This window comes from Heloderma suspectum, chromosome 4, assembly GCF_057233095.1.
Source record: "Heloderma suspectum isolate Gila_16-S chromosome 4, 16-S_ref, whole genome shotgun sequence".
In the NCBI taxonomy this organism is placed as follows: Eukaryota; Metazoa; Chordata; class Lepidosauria; order Squamata; family Helodermatidae; genus Heloderma; species Heloderma suspectum.
This window is the reverse complement of record NC_139461.1, coordinates 195,915,154-195,935,841: the sequence shown is the minus strand read 5'-3', so window position 1 is coordinate 195,935,841 and position 20,688 is coordinate 195,915,154. Positions and strand designations below refer to the sequence as shown.

General features: G+C 40.9%; 1 protein-coding gene across 6 annotated transcripts in view; it reads right to left on the bottom strand.

Moving 5' to 3' along the window:
• TLCD4 (TLC domain containing 4) overlaps positions 1-20,688 on the bottom strand; it is a 77,439-nt gene that overhangs the window by 11,348 nt on the left and 45,403 nt on the right. For all 6 annotated transcript variants that reach the window (XM_084851841.1, XM_084851842.1, XM_084851845.1 and 3 more), the window contains 4 exons: positions 18,508-18,597; positions 12,874-12,932; positions 10,586-10,680; positions 5,043-5,116 (listed from right to left, as the gene is read on the bottom strand). In XM_084851841.1, coding sequence (XP_084707967.1) covers positions 5,043-5,116; positions 10,586-10,680; positions 12,874-12,932; positions 18,508-18,597 — 318 coding nt within the window. The remainder of the gene's footprint in view (positions 1-5,042; positions 5,117-10,585; positions 10,681-12,873; positions 12,933-18,507; positions 18,598-20,688) is intronic.

Below are 20,688 nucleotides of genomic sequence, written 5' to 3'. Positions count from 1 at the left end.
CATGAACATATGCAATTCCTGAAAATAAATGCAACTACCAAAAATGCATTCATTTCCTAAGTGAAATACAGATTGCAAATAACCGTGTATTTAGGTAGAAAGCCTCCTTCTCCTCTTGGTTCAAGAGTCTGGCTTAGAAATGGATACGTAGCAACAGCAATATTGCTAATATTTTGAATAGCACCTTGGAGAAGATTTCTGTCAGTTGCTGGAGGGAAAAATCTAATGCTTCAAAGCAAATTTTTATTAACTTCTCCAGTTGTTGTTGTTGTTCAGTCATTCAGTCGTGTCCGACTCTTCATGACCCCATGGACCATAGCACAGCAGGTCTTCCTGTCCTGCGCTCTCTCCCGGAGTGTGCTCAAGTTCATATCCACTGCATTGGTGATGCTATCTAGCAATCTCATCCTCTGCCGTCCCCTTCTCCTTTTGCCATCTTTCCCAGCATCAGGGTCTTTTCCAGTGACTTTTCTCTTCGCATTAGGTAGCCAAAATATTTGAGCTTCAGCTTCAGTATCTGTCCTTCGAATGAGCAGTCAGGGTTGATTTCCTTTAGGATGGACTGATTGGACCTCCTTGCAGTCCAGGAGACTCGTAAGAGTCTTCTCCAGCACCACAGTTCAAAAGCATCAATTCTTCGGCGCTCAGCCTTCCTTATAGACCAGCTCTCACAGCCATACGTTGCTACTGGGAAAACCATAGCTTTCATTATACGAACCTTTGTCGGCAAGGTGATGTCTCTGCTTCTTACTGTGCTGTCTAGGTTTGCCATAGTTTTCCTCCCAAGGAGCAAGCGTCTTTTAATTTCATGGCTATAGTCACCATCTGCGGTGATCTTGGAGCCCAAGAAAATAAAATCTGTCACTGCTTCCATTTCTTCCCCTTCCATATGCCAGGAAGTGATGGGGCCAGATGCCATGATCTTCGTTTTTTTAATGCTGAGTTTCAAACCAGCTTTTGCACTCTCCTCTTTCACCCTCAACAAGAGGCTCTTTAGATCCTCTTCACTTTCTGCCATTAGGGTGGTATCGTCTGCATATCTGAGGTTATTGATAATTCTCCTAGCAATCTTAATTCCGACCTATGATTCATCCAACCCGGCGTTTCTCATGATGTACTCTACATATCAGTTAAATAAGCAGGGCGACAATATACAGCCTTGTCGTACTCCTTTCCCAATTTTGAACCAAACGGTTGTTCCATGTCTGGTTCTTACTGTTGTTTCTTGACCCTCGTACAGGTTTCTCAGGAGACAGGTAAGGTGGTCTGGTACTCCCATCTCTTTCAGAATTTGCCACAGTTTGTTGTGATCCACACAATCAAAGGCTTTAGCGTAGTCAATGAAGCAGAAATAGACGTTTTTCTGGAATTCTCTTGCTTTCTCCATGATCCAGCGAATGTTGGCGATTTGATCTCTAGTTCCTCCGCCTCTTCGAAACCCAGCGTTTCTTGCCCTTCTTTGGAACTGGAATGTAAACTGACCTTTTCCAGTCTTGTGGCCACTGTTGAGTGTTCCAAATTTGTTGGCATATTGAGTGCAGCACTTTAACAGCATCATCTTTTAAGATTTTAAATAGCTCAGCTGGAACACTGTCATCTCCGCTAGCTTTGTTGTTAGTAATGCTTCCTAAGGCCCGCTTGACTTCACTCTCTAGGATGTACGGCTCAAGTTCAGTGACTGCACTATCATGGCTATCCAGGACATTCAGATCTTTCCTGTATAGTTCTTCTGTGTATTCTTTCCACCTCTTCTTAATCTCATCTGCTTCTGTTAGGTCCCTGCCTTCTTGGTCCTTTATCATGCCCGTCTTGAGAGTCTTTCCCATTCTATTGTTTTCCTCAATTTCTTTGCATTGTTCGTTTAAGAAGGCCTTCTTGTCTCTCCTTGCTATTCCCTGGAACTCTGCATTCAGCTGGATATATCTTCCCCTTTCTCCCTTGCTTTTCGCTTCCCTTCTTTCCTCAGCTACTTGTAAAGCCTCATCAGACAGCCACTTTGCTTTCTTGCATTTCTTTTTCTTTGGGATGGATTGAGTTGCTGCCTCCTGAACAATGGTCCGGACCTCCATCCATAGTTCCTCAGGCACTCTGTCTATCAGGTCTAATCCCTGAAATCTATTCATCACCTCCACTGTATATTCATAAGGGATATGATTTAGGTCATACCTGAATGGTTTAGTGGTTTTCCCTACGTTCTTCAATTTAAGCCAAAATTTTGCAAGAAGCAGCTCATGATCTGAGCCACAGTCAGCTCCAGGTCTTGTTTTTACTGACTGTACAGAGCTTCTCCATCTTTGGCTGCAAAGGACATAATCAATCTGATTTTGATATTGACCATCTGGTGATGTCCATGTGTAGAGTCGCCTCTTGTGCTGTTGGAAAAGAGTATTTGCTATGATTAGCGTGTTCTCTTGGCAAAACTCTGTTAGCCTTTGTCCTGCTTCATTTTGTAAACCAAGGCCATGCTTGCCTGTTATCCCTGTGATTTCTTGACTTCCTACTTTAGCATTCCAATCCCCTATGATGAAGAGGACATCTTTTTTTGGTGTTAGTTCTGGAAGGTGCTGTAGGTCTTCATAGAACCGATCAACCTGAGCTTCTTCAGCCTCAGTGGTTGGGGCATAGACTTGAATTACTGTGATGTTGAATGGTGTGCCTTGGATTTGTACTGAGATCATTCTATCATTTTTGAGATTTTACCCCAGTACTGCTTTTCCCGCCCTTTTGTTGACTATGAGTGCTACTCCACTTCTTCTAAGGGATTCTTGCCCACAGTAGTAGATATAATGGTTACCTGAATTAAATTCGCCCATGCTTGTCCATTTTAGTTGGCTGATTCCCAAGATGTCGATGTTCAATCTTGCCATCTCATGTTTGACCCCCTCCAGCTTACCTTGATTCATTGATCTTACATTCCAGGTTCCTAAACAATATAGTTCTTTACAGCATGGGACTTTCTTTTCACCACCAGACAAATCCACAGCTGAGTGTCCTTTCGGCTTTGGCCCAGCCGCTTCACTCTTTCTGGCGCTACTTGGAAATACCCTCTGCTCCTCCCCAGTAGTATATTGGACACCTTCTGATCTGAGGATCTCATCTTCTGGCGTCATATCTTTTAGCCTTGTGATACGTTCCATGGGGTTTTCTTGGCAAGAATACTGGAGTGGGTTGCCATTTCCTTCTCCAGTGGACCACATTTTGTCAGAACTCTCTGCCATGACCTGTCCATCTTGGGTGGCCCTGCACGGCATAGCTTATGGCATCACTGAGTTACGCAAGCCCCTTCACCACAACAAGGCAGTGATCCATGAAGGGGAACTACTCCAGTAATCATGTATTAAAATTAGCTTTTTAAAAAGCTCACCATTGCTCTAAATGGATTACAAAAATATATGTCCATTTGTATTAGCCATTTAGAAATGTTAGACTCAACTAAAATGGATACTACCATTAACATTCTGTTTGCAAATAAAAAAGTGTTTTATGTTTTACAGCTTTTATCACGTCTGCCCTTAGTATAACCCTTTGCAAGGAAATCTGCCTTGCTCAACGAATCATGTCAGAGCTTAAACACAGGGATGCTTTCACCCTATGCATTTAGTGTGGAACTGCCATGTTTCATTCACTCACTTTTTTCATGGCATCCATACAACTGTCACCCAATCACTGTGACCCTGTATTTTCCCTTGTGTTTTTTCTCAAACTGCAGAAAGCCCAACTGTTTTCAGAAGAATGTAAGAGTAGCACAATCGCCACAGTGTAGATTTTCTTAGTGTTACTCTTCTGTTTTTTAAAACATGGGCTGTGACATATTTGGCAGGTGAACCTGTCACAACTCAGCCAACAGTGGATTCAATCCAAATTTAGGCCCCTGCAACTGAAATCTGGCTGAGACAGATTTCCCTGCCCCTTCCTCCCCACAACAGCCCCGCCAGGGCCACCCCTCCATACTATACAGAGTGACCCTGCTGACTGGGGAATGCTGCAGTGTGGGGGAAAAGGGGAGATCCCTGAAAATCAAGTGGAGGCATCTTCTGTGAGTGGAGCCCTTCTGTATGCAGAAAGCAAATCTTGAACCCAGCCCACTGGGTTGAACTGAGACTTAGTCATACTTAAGTCCCATTGATTTCAGTGGGTCGACTCGAAGTATAACTAAGTCTAGATCGAATCCACTATAACCTCTGTGGTGGGCATAAGTTGTATGACCCCCATTTATTCTTCTAATTATTGTTAAAACACTTTTACAACTATATATTTTTTAAAAATAAGAGTGTTATAGTACAATAACATCAAAATGATATAATGCATTTTTTCCCCCTTTCTGGTCACTGCCATTAACCACATTGCTAAATGGCAGTGACCAGAAAGGATTTCTTTTTCATCATTAATAAAATAGTATTATTGTATTATATTTATTTGATTTGTACCCCACCTTTCTACCAAGAAAAATGGTACTCAAGGCAGCAGCTATAGTGTTATAATACAAAAAAAATTCTATTATGGTGCTATAACACTATAATTAAATTCTAATTTAAAAAAGATTTAAAACATCTTCAGGTCACTGACATTTTAGCAATGTGATTAATGGCAGTGATCGGAAAGGGTTTTAAAAATCATTTAAAAATTAGCATTATCGCATTATGATGTTACAGCACTATATATTATAGCTGGAAAATTGTTTTAGTGCTAATTGGAAGACTGATTTTAAAAAAATTAACTGAGTCATAAACTTGCCCCAAAGATTATGGTAAATGTGTGCTGAGCTTCAAATGATCGCTCAGGTGAATTGGGCCTTCCCTTTCCTCACCCACAGCTGCTATGTCACACTGACTTGTGTGGATGGAACACAGAAAAAATGTGATATTCCCAATGGTGCGGAAAATCAATTGCAATTCCACTTGTAGCTTACAACAAGAGAGAACTGATTATCATCCACCTGCCTAGAATCAGCCCAGGTCTTCCAGATCTGTAGTCAGCAGACTACACACTTGCAGGGCAAAAGGCGATATAAAAACTTATTAATATAAGAAAATATCACCTACCGCTGATTCACAAAAGGGGTAGAGAATTCTGCAAGCAGACGAAAATTAGCAAAATACGCCAACAATCCTCTACCCTAAATAGAATAAGCATTGACAAAGATCAGGAATCTCAATGTTAAATCTCAGAAAAGCAATCCAAAATATGAAACTATAAATACTAAATATTTTACTATGCTATAGGATAAAATAATACACTTAAATTAAAACATATGATTGAATACTTTTATAAAAGGCAAAATTTAGTGTACACAATTATAAAGAATACTGTTTAGAAAAATATATCAAATCCTCCAATTCTCTCCCCTCAACCCACCCCTGTGCATCAAGTACATCCACTTGACACATCTTCTAGTCGTTATTATATGCACAACATGTCAACACCCTGGCTGGGGGCTGAATATGTACCCTGGCACCCGTGGGCGCCACAACTCATTATGTACTAAATAACCCATGGTGAGCCATGGCATGTTGTACAAACCAGGTCCATCTCATGGACTGATATATGCACTATTTCAACTGAACACAAATTAATTTATATATAAATAAACAGTAAGTGCAGATTTAAGTCCAGATTACAGAGATAAAGTTGAACGGTATCACTTGGAGTACTAATTTAATGGTCAGGGTCTCAAAACTGAAACATCGACTAGATGATCCGTACAAAAGGGGCCAGGTCTCTTGTTATTTTGTAAAGAACATCCGTGTGCTAAGGCAGGTAAGCAAGATTCCAGAAGTGATTCCAGAGTTCGTTTTCACTTTTTGCAGAGGGATACATGACACTGTAATTCTAATCCTACATTTTCAGACAACCCCCTTCAAAACTAGCTTAAGAAGCAAAACAGGGTGTTGCAGGAAGAAGCAAGTTTATAGTTGGCATTATAACAACAACATAATGCAGGACTATCAAGCATAAGGCCCAAGGGTTTTATTAGGAAATAAAGGAATTTTATTAGGAAAGCCGTTAGGATACCCAAGTGAAGCCCATGGTGTGTGCAACTGGCAGGTTGCCAGCAACAGTGGAGGAGACATGGATGACAGGGATGTATAGACTGACAAGGGGGAGGGGCAGCAGCTGTTTGGCATGTGAAGAACATCTGGAGGGCAGCCAGAAAGATGTGGGAAGGGAGGGGACAGGGGAAGGAGAGGTTTCTCAGGCTGGAGTCAGACGCTGACAATGGGAGTAGTGGTGGTGCACATAAGGGGATGTTAGCAGACAAAATGTGAAAGGATGGCACATTTGGACTGTCCAGCTACTACTTGCTTCCCTTCTCTTTAAAACAGGTGTTTTTGAGTGAGTGAGTGAGTAAAAACTATGAGTGTATGCCCTGGGCTATGGCTTAGGTGGAAAGTTTGGGCCAGTGGCCTGTTTGAGTTTGATGCCCTTGGTGAACACTACACTCCCTTCTAAAGCACATCCATACTCTTTCAAAATGTGCACATTAGAGTAAATTAACCCCTTAGAAAAGGAGCTTGTTATCCTCTGACCTACAAACCACTTTTAGGGGAAAATGACCTTTGGTACAATTAGAGTTAAAAAAAAGATTTAGGTCATAGACTTAATCATTTTCTGGTAGTAGTTTTAACACAGTACTAGTAGAGTTTAATATTTGTGCGGGGGGGGGTGATTATTGTGGCAGTCATTAGTAATAGGTGTAACAATTCCATTCATGCAGCATTCTCAGTAATGTGCAAAAGGAATCAAGGGAGGACAGAAGCCCTAAAATAGCTTGCATAATCTCTGTAGAACACACGACTAAATCTAGCAAGGTTTATCATTGTGACATGCATTTTTATATTTCTTTTGAATAAAAATGTCTGCAATATATTGTGTGCCCATGTTAATTTTCCCATAAGAAATATATCATGAGAAATATTACAATGAAAGCATTAAAACACATCATGGAGAGAACAAAGCTTTCAACAGTTTGTCATAGTTTTTTAAAGCTTTTAATATTTTAAAGTGAAAGCATAAATAATCCACTACCATATTCATTGAAGATTTGTACAAGTCACCGCATTCAACAGAATTTCATCTTGATACAAATTCAGGAGCGCAAAGAAAGATATAGACAGATGTGCAATTTAAAATAGTGTTTTCCATCCTAAAAAAGTGGTGTTAGGAAGACTATTTATTTCTTCATCACTGATGTTGCCATAAAAACAGAAGTGATGGGAGGGTCTAAAAATCAACCCGCCATTTGCCATTACAGGGTATCAATTACTAGCAACCTTCCGTCTTTTCTACTGAATTATATCTATTTGCGAACTCAAAGTCAGCTTGAGGATATTTTATTCCATGTAAGATGGTTAGAGAGAGATGGAGGAGTTATCAAGTCACAGAACACAGACTTTCAGAAAAGTTGTTTTACTAGTTTACCCTCAAAATCAGAAACTCAACAGAAAAAAGAAATGACTTGCAAGCTGCATTATTTGAAACTTCTGCAGCTTTGTTTGCAAGAGCTCTGGCTTCAGCTGCTGAGATGAGCTTTGGTTTGCCATTGGCTCTGCCGCTGAGGTCATATGTAATATCTGTGAATATTTCAACTGCTCATAAGTTATTTTTAAAATGCTGTCAGCACACAGGGACAGAAGGGGCTGTATACTGCTGGTGGGAAGAGACTTCGCAAAGAAGGGAGTATATAGCAATAGACCAAATACTGGTAAACTGTTACACAGGTATGTGTAAGTTAATCTGATACTGAAAGGGTTAAATAACATTGCTAACAAAGAGTAAAGATGGCTAATTTGATCTGGAATCGTTGAATGACTTAAGTGAGGGTTTGGGGGAGACCTACAAGAAGAGCCCCTAAAAGACCCCAGACTCGTATTTAAGAATCAGTTTTATATTCCAGACTCTTGACCTTTGGGCGAGAAGACCTTGAAGTTTGATTCTATGTTAACTGATATTATCTCACTAACTGAGACTCTAACTAGGATTTTGCAGGGCTGTCTTTGAAGAAAGGGGGAAAAATGCAGCTGTCTTTACAAGCGGCTTCACAGAGCTTGTTCAAGGCCACGGTGTGCCGGCAGAGTGTTTAAGTGAGATGAACCAAATAACTGAGCATGCTCAGATGCCTACTAAGAGGAGGAAAAGTACTGTTTTGACATCTCATGGTGTACACCTGCTGATAAGAGAATGTCTTTACTCAACACTAGTTGGGCGGGGAAGCTGTAGCCCTGAGCACATGCGACAACTGGGAGGAGGTGTTTGGGCGGATATGACCAAAAAATGGCCAAACATGACTGTGAGTTCAAAGAAGATGTACCAGGGAGAAATGTGTCAATCAAGGTAACATGCCCAGATGGCAGACATTGGGCCACTTTTTAGGACATTTCAAAGTAACCCGTTTGTAATGGTGTCAGATAGGTTCTCCAAACACGTGAAATTGTGGGAGATAGATGGGGCACCTTACTTCTGATTAGTGAGCAAATGGTCTAACCACGCACACCCCACTTTGATTGGAAGATGGTTGTCTCATTGCTCCTTGGGGCCCCACCTTTGACCAGAGCAAGTGTATAAAAGCACAGGAAATGAGAGCTCCTTGCTGCTCTTGTTCCTGTTGCTTCTGTTCCTGCTGCTGCTACTTCACTTCACTCTTTCTGCCTCGCCACCAGACTCAAGAATTTGGGCAACTATGGACCTCTTTAGAATCTTGGACTTTGGAGCTTAGAATCTTTCCTGAAGTTAGGACTTATGAAAGTAGAACTTCGAATTATTTCTGAGTTTGGGACTTAGAGTAATTTTTAAGCTTGAGACTCAGAAGTTATTTCTGAAGATGAGACTTAGAATTATTTCCAAGTCTTCGGTTTTTCCTTTCACTCTAACTTATTCACATGCCTAGAAGAACTTAGTAATGCTTTAGTGTAGCTTTTATATTCAAGTAAGGCACAGGAGAAAGTAATGGGAGAGTTAACACTTAGGTTTTAGTTAAGTTTAGTTTAGTTTAGTTTTAGTTTAGCTTTAAACCACAAGTAGTAAACAAGAGAAAGTTGGAAGGAGGAGTCATAACAATGTTAGAAGCTCAAGCCCTTATCTTGTTAGCCAAATTCATAACACCAGCTTTGGCAATTGCAATTCTTTTAATTAATCTTCTATTTTTGTTGCATTCTCTTTCCCTGTAATTATAAAGTTTCTAATGCTCATATAGCCACCATGCCACTTTCTTTCTATTTTGTATTTTTCTGAAATAAAGCCTTAAATAGATTTCAATTTACACTTTTGTCTGTAGTGATGTTTGTCTGTTAGGATTAGCTTGGTTACCCACTGGGGTACCTCGGACTCATTTGTTGCAGGTTCTGAGTTAAACAAGACTGAATTTACAGTGTACATATGAGAATACTATATGAGTAACATGTGAGAGCCTGAAAGAGGACATGGTCTGAAAGAACATTACACAGAGAGAGAAATATCCTCTTGTAATGACATTATTAGGTTCTTACATTTTTCATTTCAAGTTCTGAGGTAAATTATACATGGCTACAAATATGAAAAAAATTACATGGGGGTGGGGAGGCTAGAATTCCACATAAAATCTCAAGAAGTACCACCATACTTTTTCACTTCAGCTAACTTATTATAAACTCTCTCTCATTTTTGGAATTCTACAATATATTTGTTATGTCCAGCAAACTGTATTTTTCCTTCAATGCCAAATGTATTTACAGGACACAACTAATAAATGGAACTCACTTCCATTAAATATGCTTAGGATATTCAGTCATGAGTAATGAATGATGCTTAACAGAAGTGTGCCAATGTTCCCTTTAATCATAAGGAATAATATGAAAGCTGTGGATTTGTAGACAACTGAGTTAAAATGTAGAGCTAAAAAATTTAATTTAAAGAGCTAAAAAAATTAATTTAAAGTGTTGTTTCCATGCAGACTTTGGCTCAATACCTAGTCCCCATATCCTAATTTAACTAGAAATACATGTAACTAGAAAAATTGCATATTCTTCACCTTTTTACCACATCTCCCCTTCCTCCATTATCTAGACTGTAAGCCTCTTAAGGTAGGGAGCTAAGAAAATTCTCTCATACTTTGAGAAGTGCCATACACGTGGATGGTGTTATATAAATGAATAGTAATGTTTGATCTCAGAGCAGAATCCAATGGGGCTCTTATGCCCCCTCCAATTCCTTTCCACCCCAATTCCCTTGCGCAAGCAGTGGGTCCAGCCTATTCCGTTGTGCAAGCATACCCACCACTTATGCAAGGGAGATTTAGCACTTCCTAGGAGAAGCCCCAAAATGAGTAGAAAGGTTTGTTTCTGGAAGGAGGGAGATCAGCGGAGTTCATTTATGCAAGCTCCGCCAACCTGCCTCCTTCCATACATGAGCCTTTCCACTCACTTTGGGTTGCCCCGGAAGCACTAAATCTCTCTTGCACAAGCGGTGGGGGCCGCTTGCACAACGGAATTGGCAGGGCATACGAGAATCAATGGAGATGTAAACACCCCTTTGGATTCTGCCTTCCGTAACTAAATGGGATTCTGCCTGTACATCTACTGGTATGGTATTACAAAATTAACATGACACTCACCAGTACAAAGTAGTAGGCATACAGAGCTACTAAATGGTGAATTACAAAATATATATCCCCAATCGCCTTCCAGTAGAAAATAATAAGCAACAAATCTAAAAAGGAAAAAAGAAAGGCTCAGTAAATTGCTGCAAATGTTATGTTTCATCTTAAAACTTTTAATACAACAAGAATTTGAGGGGGGGAATGAAATAGAAATCAAATCATGCAAATATGTAAAAGTGACAAAAGAATGCTTTTCTTAATCTACTCTATAAGCAAAATTTCAATTCCTAAATTGAAAATGTAGGGTATAACTACCAAAAAAGTGGGAGGGGGTAGAGCTGTAATGACAAACTAGGGGTAGAATCCAAGTAAAGTCCTACTTAGAGTGGACTTCATGACTAACTTAAGTCATATTCATTTCAATGGGTCTACTCTAAGTAGGACTTTACTTGGATTCTACCTTCAGTGTTTGCATCAACATATTTGCCTGCAATGTACTCGTAATGCTCCTACAACACAAGCACAGTTCCAGGCCATTGTGGTGGCACAGTGTTGGTACACATCCCCCTAAGCAACTACATGCTGCTTAGTTCTGAGAACTGGCCTATACTGAAGTCTTTCTGCATGGGCAGGCAAGGCAATGTAGTCTCCTTGACCTGGCAAAGCTTTTCCATGGTTTCCATGTGCTGACTTGCATATGGGCCCATTACTTCAGGGATACTTTTTTTTTTCTGGCAAAGGACCAGCCTTGAAAGCCAGATACAGAAGACCTTATATATTGTTCACCACTTTTTGAAATGTTTTCCAAAGACACCAGTTATCAGGAAAGCAATTTATTGCTTATCACTTTTGCACCAAATAATTGAGGACATTTGGCCAAAATACTCCTGTAGAAATTGGATAGAATAGTGTTTTCCTTAATAAATTATATGGAGGTACAATGCTAAAGTTGAGGAGCACTAAAGTTGGGGACAATACACAGGAGCTTTTTCATTTTCTTCTGAGGAAAGTGCTCTATACACCACTGGCATTTTTAGTGAATATACTGGTCTAAATCCAGAGTTACGTGAGCAGATTTCCACTTGCACAACGGGAGTTTCCCTTCCTCTCTGCAGTCCCCCACATGCCCAAGTAGGCTCTGGAGGGTTCCCTAGTCTTCCAAAGCAGATTTGGGGAACATGTGGGGGAAGGGAGAATTGGACCTGTTGCCAGTGTCCATTCCACTGGTGGAAGGACACCATTAGATACAACTCATTGAGGTTTTTCTCCATTCACAGAATAAAACTAAAAGTTTCCATGCACAGGGCTACTCAGTGGCGGCTCTGATTTCAGTGAGGTTATGAATCTATTCTGGGTTTCAGTCAGAACCAACCAGAACTCTAAAGGAGCTATCCAAGGTGCTGAACCCTAACCCCGAAATAGGTTCAGCTCACTGGGTAGCTCCTTTAGAGTTCTGGCTTGTTTTGACTGAAACCTGGAATGGATTCACAGCCCCACTAAAATCAGCGCCTCCAGCCTCTTCTGGGGCTACTAGATCCAGGTATAAATCAAACCATACACTTCATAATGATAGTAACTCCCAAAATTTGTAACACTCTCTTCCCACAATGCCTGAAGTACTTTTGAAACTGTTTTTATTTATTTAAGACATGAAAGACGACCTGCATATTCACATATGCATGGAAGCAGCCCTTTAAAAACAGGGATGGGAGTGGGGGAAGAGGTTCAACTTTCACAGGCGCAACGCAGGATCAACCAGAAGATTCTTTCCATCTGGTTTAGTCAATTTCACATCTTTAGGGGAACTAGGAAGAGGAGATGCAATTGGGAAATTAAGCTTCTGCCCTGGAAGCAAGGGGCCTCTTTCCCTTCTCCTTCATTACATTTCTATAGTTATCAAATTACTGATGCTAGATCAGGGCTACTGCCACAGGAGCAGAGACAGAGTGTGTGTGTAGCAATTCTTGCTGTTCCATCCCAAGAATATGAGAAGCTGGCAGAGGAACTAAAGGCTGAAGACCAGATCTGAAGTAAAGCCATTTTGAAACTCAAAACCTAGCTTATATACTTGCTACAAACCAATACTGTCAGTAAGCAAATAATCACATTTTTCCAGTATGTTTCTTTACTCACTATACAAAAGGCAAGGGAGACAGTGGCAGAGTTAAAGAGAAACAATTCTGCTTTCTAGAGCTTGACTTACCTAAAGGATAAAATTTTTGTAAACATTATTCTGGTAAAACATTATTTCCTACATACATGTGGATTACATTAAGTTTTACATATACCATTGTATATATTACCTGAAATGAGGTAGCCTGAAGTAATAGCAAGATTTAGTTGCACTGTAGAAGGATCACCCCTATAAGCAAAGACACAAAAGACATTACATATACTCAACACTACACACGAGTGTATATTAGGTACCATACCCTGTAGGATTTCCCCCCTTCACACACCCTTCCTTCGCTCTACCTGCCATACCCATATTTCTACCCTCCCACATGTCTCTTGGGTGGTGATGCTGGAGATCAGAGAGGTCTTATATAACTAGGTTCAGCATATGATAAGCTTGCAAGAGAGCGGCACTTGAACAAAGAGATTAATATGAGTGTCATGTATGTAGACAGGAGAACACTCAACTGAAGAAGTCCATCCACTGTTAGGTAGATTAGGGGCACAATCCTCACTAGATAGGTGGCCGCCTCTGACCTTGGAGGTGACCGCCTATGCAAAGCAAGGCAGGAGAGGCATGGCGGGGATCGTTCCCTCCGCGCCTCTCTCCCCTTGCTATTTTTCACTGGACAGTCGTTTTCGACTGTCTAGAGGCAGGGCGGCGGACCAGGAGAGGAAGCTGCCGTACGACACATTGGATGTGTCATATGTGCAGTTCTGCTGTCCTCGCCCGGAACGCCCCCCAGTACACCCTTTTTCAGTCACTCCGCGCTCCTCTTCCAAGCACAGAGGATGGGGCTTCTCGGACGAGGGGGGTGGTCAGTTTTCTGGGAACCGACCTTGGAGCCCGCACTCCGAGGTCGGTTCCTGGAAATGAGCATATCTATGGACAGTGTCTAGTGGCCACAGGATTGCTCCCTAGGTGGCTGTCTTGCTATCAGAATAGTATAGCCTCCATCCCCCTGCTGAACAGGTAAGATGTCTCCAGTCCAGTGAGGAAAGTCAGCCAAACTAGCTGAGCAGGGTTTTGTAGTGGTGGTGGCAGAAGCATCTGAGGAGCAGGTGCGTCTGAAAATTTCAGCACTTGTCTAAGACACAGGAGGGATAATCATCAGAAGCCTATACACAAAGACCTCCTCCTCCTCCTCACGTGCGGAAAACCAAAGCACAGACAAAATGCTACTTGTTTAAGCCAGAGTCTATACTTAAAAGCCAGTAGCTGCAGACATGCATTGCACTGTATATATGTACGTATGTATGTACGCACCTATTTATTTGATTTGTACCACACCTTTCTACCAAGAAAATGGTACTCAAAACAGCTTACAATCATAAATAGATCATACTTGATTAAAACAATAAAAGAAATACATTAAAACACAATTTAAAACATAAGTAAAAATACAACACAATAAAAAAGCACCCAATCCAACAGACCCTCCCACATGCCAAAGACCTGCTTGAATAAAAATGACTTTGCCTGCCAGCAAAAGGACAGCAGAGCGGGAGCCAACCTAGCCACTCTGGGCAGGGAGTTCCACATCCTGGGAGTACCTAACAAGAACGCCCTCTCTTGCATTGCCACTAAACAAGCCTTTGAAGGCAGTGGTATCGAAAGAAGGACCTCTCCCAAAGATCTTAAAGCCCAAGTAGGCTCGCATGGGAAAAAGCAGTCTTTCAGGTAGCCTGGTCCCAGGCCACATAGGGCTTTATAGAGAAACATACTGGTAGCCAGTGAAGCTGTTGTAACAAAGGAATCATGTGTTTCCTGTAACCAGCTCCAGTCAAAAGTCTAGTCACAGCATTCTGGACCAGATGGAATTCCCAAACAGTTTTCAAAGGCAACCCCATATACAGCCCATTAAATAGTCCAAACAGGATGTAACTAAGGCATGCATGACCGTGGCCTGATCAGACATCTCTAGGAATGGCCACTGGTGCATAAGCCTCAGCTGCACAAACGCACTCCTGACCTGAGTCTTCAGGGGGAGTATAACCCCATCCAGCACAGGTTGAGTCTTTATTCCCTGATTTGCCTTTTGACTAACCAGGAACACCTTTGTCTTGTATAGATTAAGCTTCAATTTGTTTGGCCTCATCCAGTCCGTTACCAACATCAGACAGTGATTTAGAACAGTTTCCTTGGATTTAGATGAAAAGGAAATCAGTCCTGGATGTGTCTTTAGCTTTGACTGACGGTTCAACATTGTTTTTAGTTATATGTTGTTTGTGTATGTTGTCTGTGTGCTTTTACGTAAATGGCTTTTAAACTTTTTATATTGTATTTGATGTTTTAACTTCTGTCAACTGCCCAGAGAGCTTCAGCTATGGGGCAGTATAGAAATGAAATCAAACAAACACACAAATAGGAGACATAGGACCTTGACTGTTCACACGTCAAGCTAACCCATGGTGGGTGGCAAGCTACGCTGGGTAGGTGGTTATGCACACTACCTACTGTGCTCCCTTCAGACAATCTGACAAACAAGCCACACAGCATGGTTTATTTCCCCCCTCCTCATCCCTCCTCCCCTGTAGTCCTCCTACCCAGCTTCCATATCCTGCTGCCCATCACACTCCCGCAATGTCAATTGCCTGTCTCCAACTGGTCTGCTTTGCACTAGGGGATTCTTCTTCTACATGTGCCAGCTTCCCCCGATCTCGGCCCGGTGTTGATCCATACTTGGCACTAGGGGCATCTTTTTCTGCATGTGCCAGCTCCCCCTGTTCTTGGCCCAGTGTCAATCCATATCCACTGCCACAAAACCCCACCACCATGATTTTCAAACACAACTTCCAAGCCTTTGCCAGCTCCCATTCTCTGCCTTTCCCTTCCCTTCCCTCCTCCCCAGTGCTGATACCTTACCCACCACCCTGACTGCAAAGTCCAATTCCCGAGCCTTATATTTCCCCTCCTACACCCTCACTTCCCTTCCCATTCCTACCCCCTCCTCCCAGAGCTGATTCCTTACCTGCCGCCCCAATTTTAAAGCCTTTGCCAGCTCCCCTTTCTCCACCCGCCTCTAACTCCTTGAAAGTTTTCAGAAATGTGACAAAATTTAATATACACACTCCCCACATAGGAAGCCACCAGATGCACTACTGGATAAATGCACCACTCTGCATTTTCATGGGAAGTGAGGATTTTTTCACACATGAAGCCATTTGCTTCCCTTCCTGCTCCTATCCCCTCCTCCCCCAGTGCCCAGTCCCTACCCACCGCCACAATTTCAAAACCCGATTTTCAAGCCTTTGCTGGCTCCAAACTAACAAACTTTTTATTGGTGCACAAAGCGGCTTCTTTGGTTTCTTTAATACTGCTCTGAATCTATATGGCATCATTTGTGGGCTGGGTGTTGGGTTGGTGATGGGTGGGATGGCTAGCTTGGGGGCTGACAGTGGGGGTGAGAAGGGGGGGTTTCAGTCTCATGGGGAGGATACATCTGCTGAGTTGGCCTGACTGGCCACCCATTGTGACTCCCTGTGAGTTACAATTTTGGATGCTGGATTTAGGGGCATCAATGGCAGCTTGCTCCCTCTCCCATCAATGGCCACCACATTGGTTTCTGTCCCTGGTCCTGGGAGCTTGGGGTTATCCTGCAACAGCACATCTCCCCTCGATTCATAGATGTTGTGCAGAATGCAGCAGGTGACTATGACGTCTGGCACAATGTCTTCTTCAACATCCAGAAGTGTGTGAAGGGATCCCCACTGCACCTTTAAATGACCAAACACATGCTCCACAGACATTTGAGCACGACTGCGGTAGCTGAAGTTCTTCTGCTTGGCCATTCTAGGAGCACTGTAGTATGCCATCAGCCAGGTTAGAGTGCAAAAGCCTGGTCACCAAGAATCTGGGGGCACACAGGCAGGCCATAGACCTTTGCTGGGGGTTGGGGAAGCTGGTGAAGAATCTCCCTGTTGCAAGCTTGTCTGCCAGGGGGATTCCAAAAGATAGCCGTGGCATGACTTCTCCCCAACATGCCCGAGTAAATATCCATAAATCTCCATCTGGTGTCCACAAGCACCTGCAGGACCATGCTGTAGAAGCATTTGCTGTTGCAATACTTGCCACTTATTGGGGGTGGGGGGAACGTGCATGTGGGAAGAGTCCCAGGAAAAAAAATCGGGGAAAAATCAGAAAAAATGATTTTTTCTGAGGAGTTTTCGGCTTTTTGTCCAAAAAACTGGAAAAATTGAACATTTGGGATTATGAAATATTTTCTTTTAGAATTTAAGACAAAGTATTTATATATTGTTACCCAGCCTTTACTCCCCCAAAAATGATTTTTAAAAACTATGTAATAAGAACACATTTATAGAAAGACTAGACATATAAAATGTCTAGTCTTTCATAAATAATGAAGCCATGGGGAAAATGGTTTTTTTAATCCTCTCTGTAAGATTTTCAACATAGTTATTGCTTTCATTGCTTATTAAAAATTTATTTATTTATTATTTATTGATCATTGAAATTACTGATCTAAAGTATATTTTACTGATAGACATTTATGCTCAGTTTCATAACATATGAGTAGAGTACTATGAGTATAACCACCCTGTGCCTCAAAAATGCACTGCTTTCAGACACTGACAAAAATGTGAAGTTTCACAATGAATGTGAAGTCCTTTAATTAAACATAATCGCCAGCCACTGAAGTGGAACCTTGCATTTTATTTGTTAATCTTGCTATTAAAAACAAAGTGGTGGGAGGAAAAAGAATCAGCTATACTTTTACTGCATTAAACAAGGTCATCATGCTGAGAGAGGGAATTCATATGGCTTTTAATCTCTATATTCCATCAGATGCTAGATGAATCACAGTAAGCTGCAGGTTAAAGCTATTTCAGAACTCATACAAAGAACCCCTCCCATGCGAACAAAAGAAAATAGTTTTCCCTTTTAAGTTTTCTATAATATCAGGCATTCAATAAGCTTCTTTCTCAACAATAAAAGGCTGCCTAGTCCTTTTTTCCTATTTGTTAAAAAAAAAAAAAAAAAGCAAACCCTTCATGACTATAACACTCCCCAGGTGGAATTGAGCAGGTAAGGTGAACAAGATGCATAAAATCAATTGAACTGCTTCAAATAGCTGCAAGTCACATTTCTTTTGTAGCACTTCCCACAGCAAGATTAATAGCAACATTCATTTTCTAAGAGAAACCACCCTTGTTTTACAAGGTTTCATGTCATCTTGACAGAACTTTTTGGGGAGCGAGGTGGCCTCAGACACAGATTCTGAAAAAGGGATGAAACTCCTGTGATTTCATATAGGGCTTAAATCAGCAGAACATATTGTGCTTCAGCTATCTGTATCAGCGTCCTTTTAAGAAAAAGAACACACGGTATCGGTCTTGTCTAGTTTTCAAGTATGTTTTCCATCCTAGTATGCAATAGGATTCTCTCCACAAATTATTTTAATTGTGGAACTATACAACAACTAGTTAAATACTTATTTATTTAGGAAGGTGGTGGTGATGGTTAGGCCACTTAAAGTTTTTTAGCACTGTGAAGACAATTTCAATATGAAATCATGAGAATCCAGGGCCTTAGGAGCCCTCCACATTATAGTCAATACAAAGATGAAAAACTCTGTAACAGTGCTTTACAAATGTTAAAGGTTTGTACAGTAAGATGTACATTTCATATGGTTTAAATTAAGCTTGGGGATCATTTGACTAGAAGAACAAGCAGCAGCGAGGTGGGGCAAGGCAAAGGAGGTGGAGAAAAAAAGAGATTTTTAAGCAAGGACATGTCTTACCAAACGTGGTCAGCGTTAACAGCTTCATCATATAATAAAATATACAAACAAAATGCTCCAACCACCGAGGCATGGAATGTAGATACTGTCCTAAAAAGAGACAAAAGCAACCTCATTAGGAATGTACTGGCTCTATTATTCGGGGATGGGGGGAGGGAAGAGTAAAACTGATATTACATATTTCTAGAAATTCTGTTAGGGAGAGAAATATTGAATCCTTCAGTTGCAAAGCCTGTTAATACGGTTTGCAAAGTTATACCTAAGAAAAATACATAGTCCCAATTTATCCCAAGACACTACATTACTTTGAAGTATTTGTGTTGTATGTGACAACTGAATTACCATTACACTGTCATGGCCTCCAAGAGCTGAACAGATTCAAATTTCTAAAAAGTACAGTTGTTGCAGACCATTGTTTGGTTTCCCTGGTGGATAGAGAGAGTGAAAGTAAGCTCAGCTGTATGGTCCCCTGCAGACAAGAGTGGGGTAACACCAAAAGGGGACTGCCATTTACTACATACCACTCACTTAAACGAGCCGTTGACATTGACATCTCAAACTTCATAGTGCTTAACTGATGTAAATTCTGCAGGAATTGCAACTACTGAACACAGCAATGATCAGATACTTTAAAAGATGTAATGACGTTTAGGTTTGGATCTTAAAAAAGATAGCTAGCACTGAAGCATGAGGGAGGGAGGGAGGGAGGGAGGGAGGGAGGGAGGGAGGGAGGGAGGGAGAAAGAAAGAAAGAAAGAAAGAAAGTAATTTGCCTAAGTCAATCAGGTCCATGCACACATAGGAACTCTAATGCAGACTGAAACCTTTAATTTGAGCTTCTTCATTTGGCTCATGGGTGGCAGTAGCTCTGTGATCACATCTCCCAAAACTACCCCCATAACTGAAGTGAATAAAGAACTATTTGTACATGCATCAGAGGTTCTGTGGATCTCTGGAATGGAGCCTGAGATTTCAGTTCATTGGATTCTCTTTTATTAAAGCCTTGCATGTAGACAAGAATTTAAAGAAAGAAAATGGATCCTTTGTTGGTTAACAGCACATCTTCTTTATAGTATTTTAAGAGATAGTGCTTATACAGTGTTTTACCTTTCAGTAGCTTTCTGGCATCAAATAAGAAATGCTTATCAGCAATGTTACACTTTGTAATACTGTACTTTTGAATAAAATGCTTGAATGGAAGCAGGTAAACTGTCTTCCACTATCCCTTTATTTGGCACCACTCCAGAAGAGAAAGATGCTCTTAGAAATATGGATCAATATTTTTATTTGAACCACAAGTATATCTCATAACCAAATGCAATAGTTTCAAAATGTAATATGCATTCCAAGAAATAACTATTTTATAAATTGCAACTGTAAAGCACCACGCTCACTGATAATGCTATATAAAATAACATTTTCGTATGAGATTACTGGTTTTTCCCACAAGACATCTGCAACATTTTAGCTAAGCAACAAAATGCAATGGATATCTGCAGCAGGGGGGAAATGTAAGCTAGATGTGGTTCATATCACTGATCAGGTGGTATGTATGTGTTCATGTTTAAGAATAATATATTGAATCACAGTGGCTAACATATGGAAGAAAAGAACAAATTGGATACAATCAATGTTTTCTTACAAGTCTCCTAACTTCAAAATAGCTTCCTATAAAATGTACTTTTTTGAACTCAATCAATGTTTGTCAGTTTGTTTAGGACAGACAACACTGCTTCTTTTCTTTACTCGTGTGCCTTTAACAGTTCAGTAAAATTAAGCCTTTTCTGGCATGAAGCTGAAGTTATAGGAATGTTTACAACCATCAAACTGCAGAGCCAGGTCAAAAAGTGTGACACTCCAAAATTAGTGGGTGTTTATTTTCCTGCTACTCAACAAGTGGAGACATATGCACACCATATACCTGCTGTTAAAAAAAACCCTTCAAACATAGTAACCAAGATTCAGCTATTATTCAGCATCATCTAAACTTATTTATTAGTTCAATTTATATCCCACCTTTTTACGTATAACATCCAAGGAAGCTTTACTATAAAGATTAGTGTCTTTTTACACAAAGCCTAAACACATTTTCTTGGAAGACTCACTGGCATTTTGGCAAGTGCACTTGGAATCTCACCTTAATTATTCAAAGTTTTATGATTTAATTTATTATTTTATACCA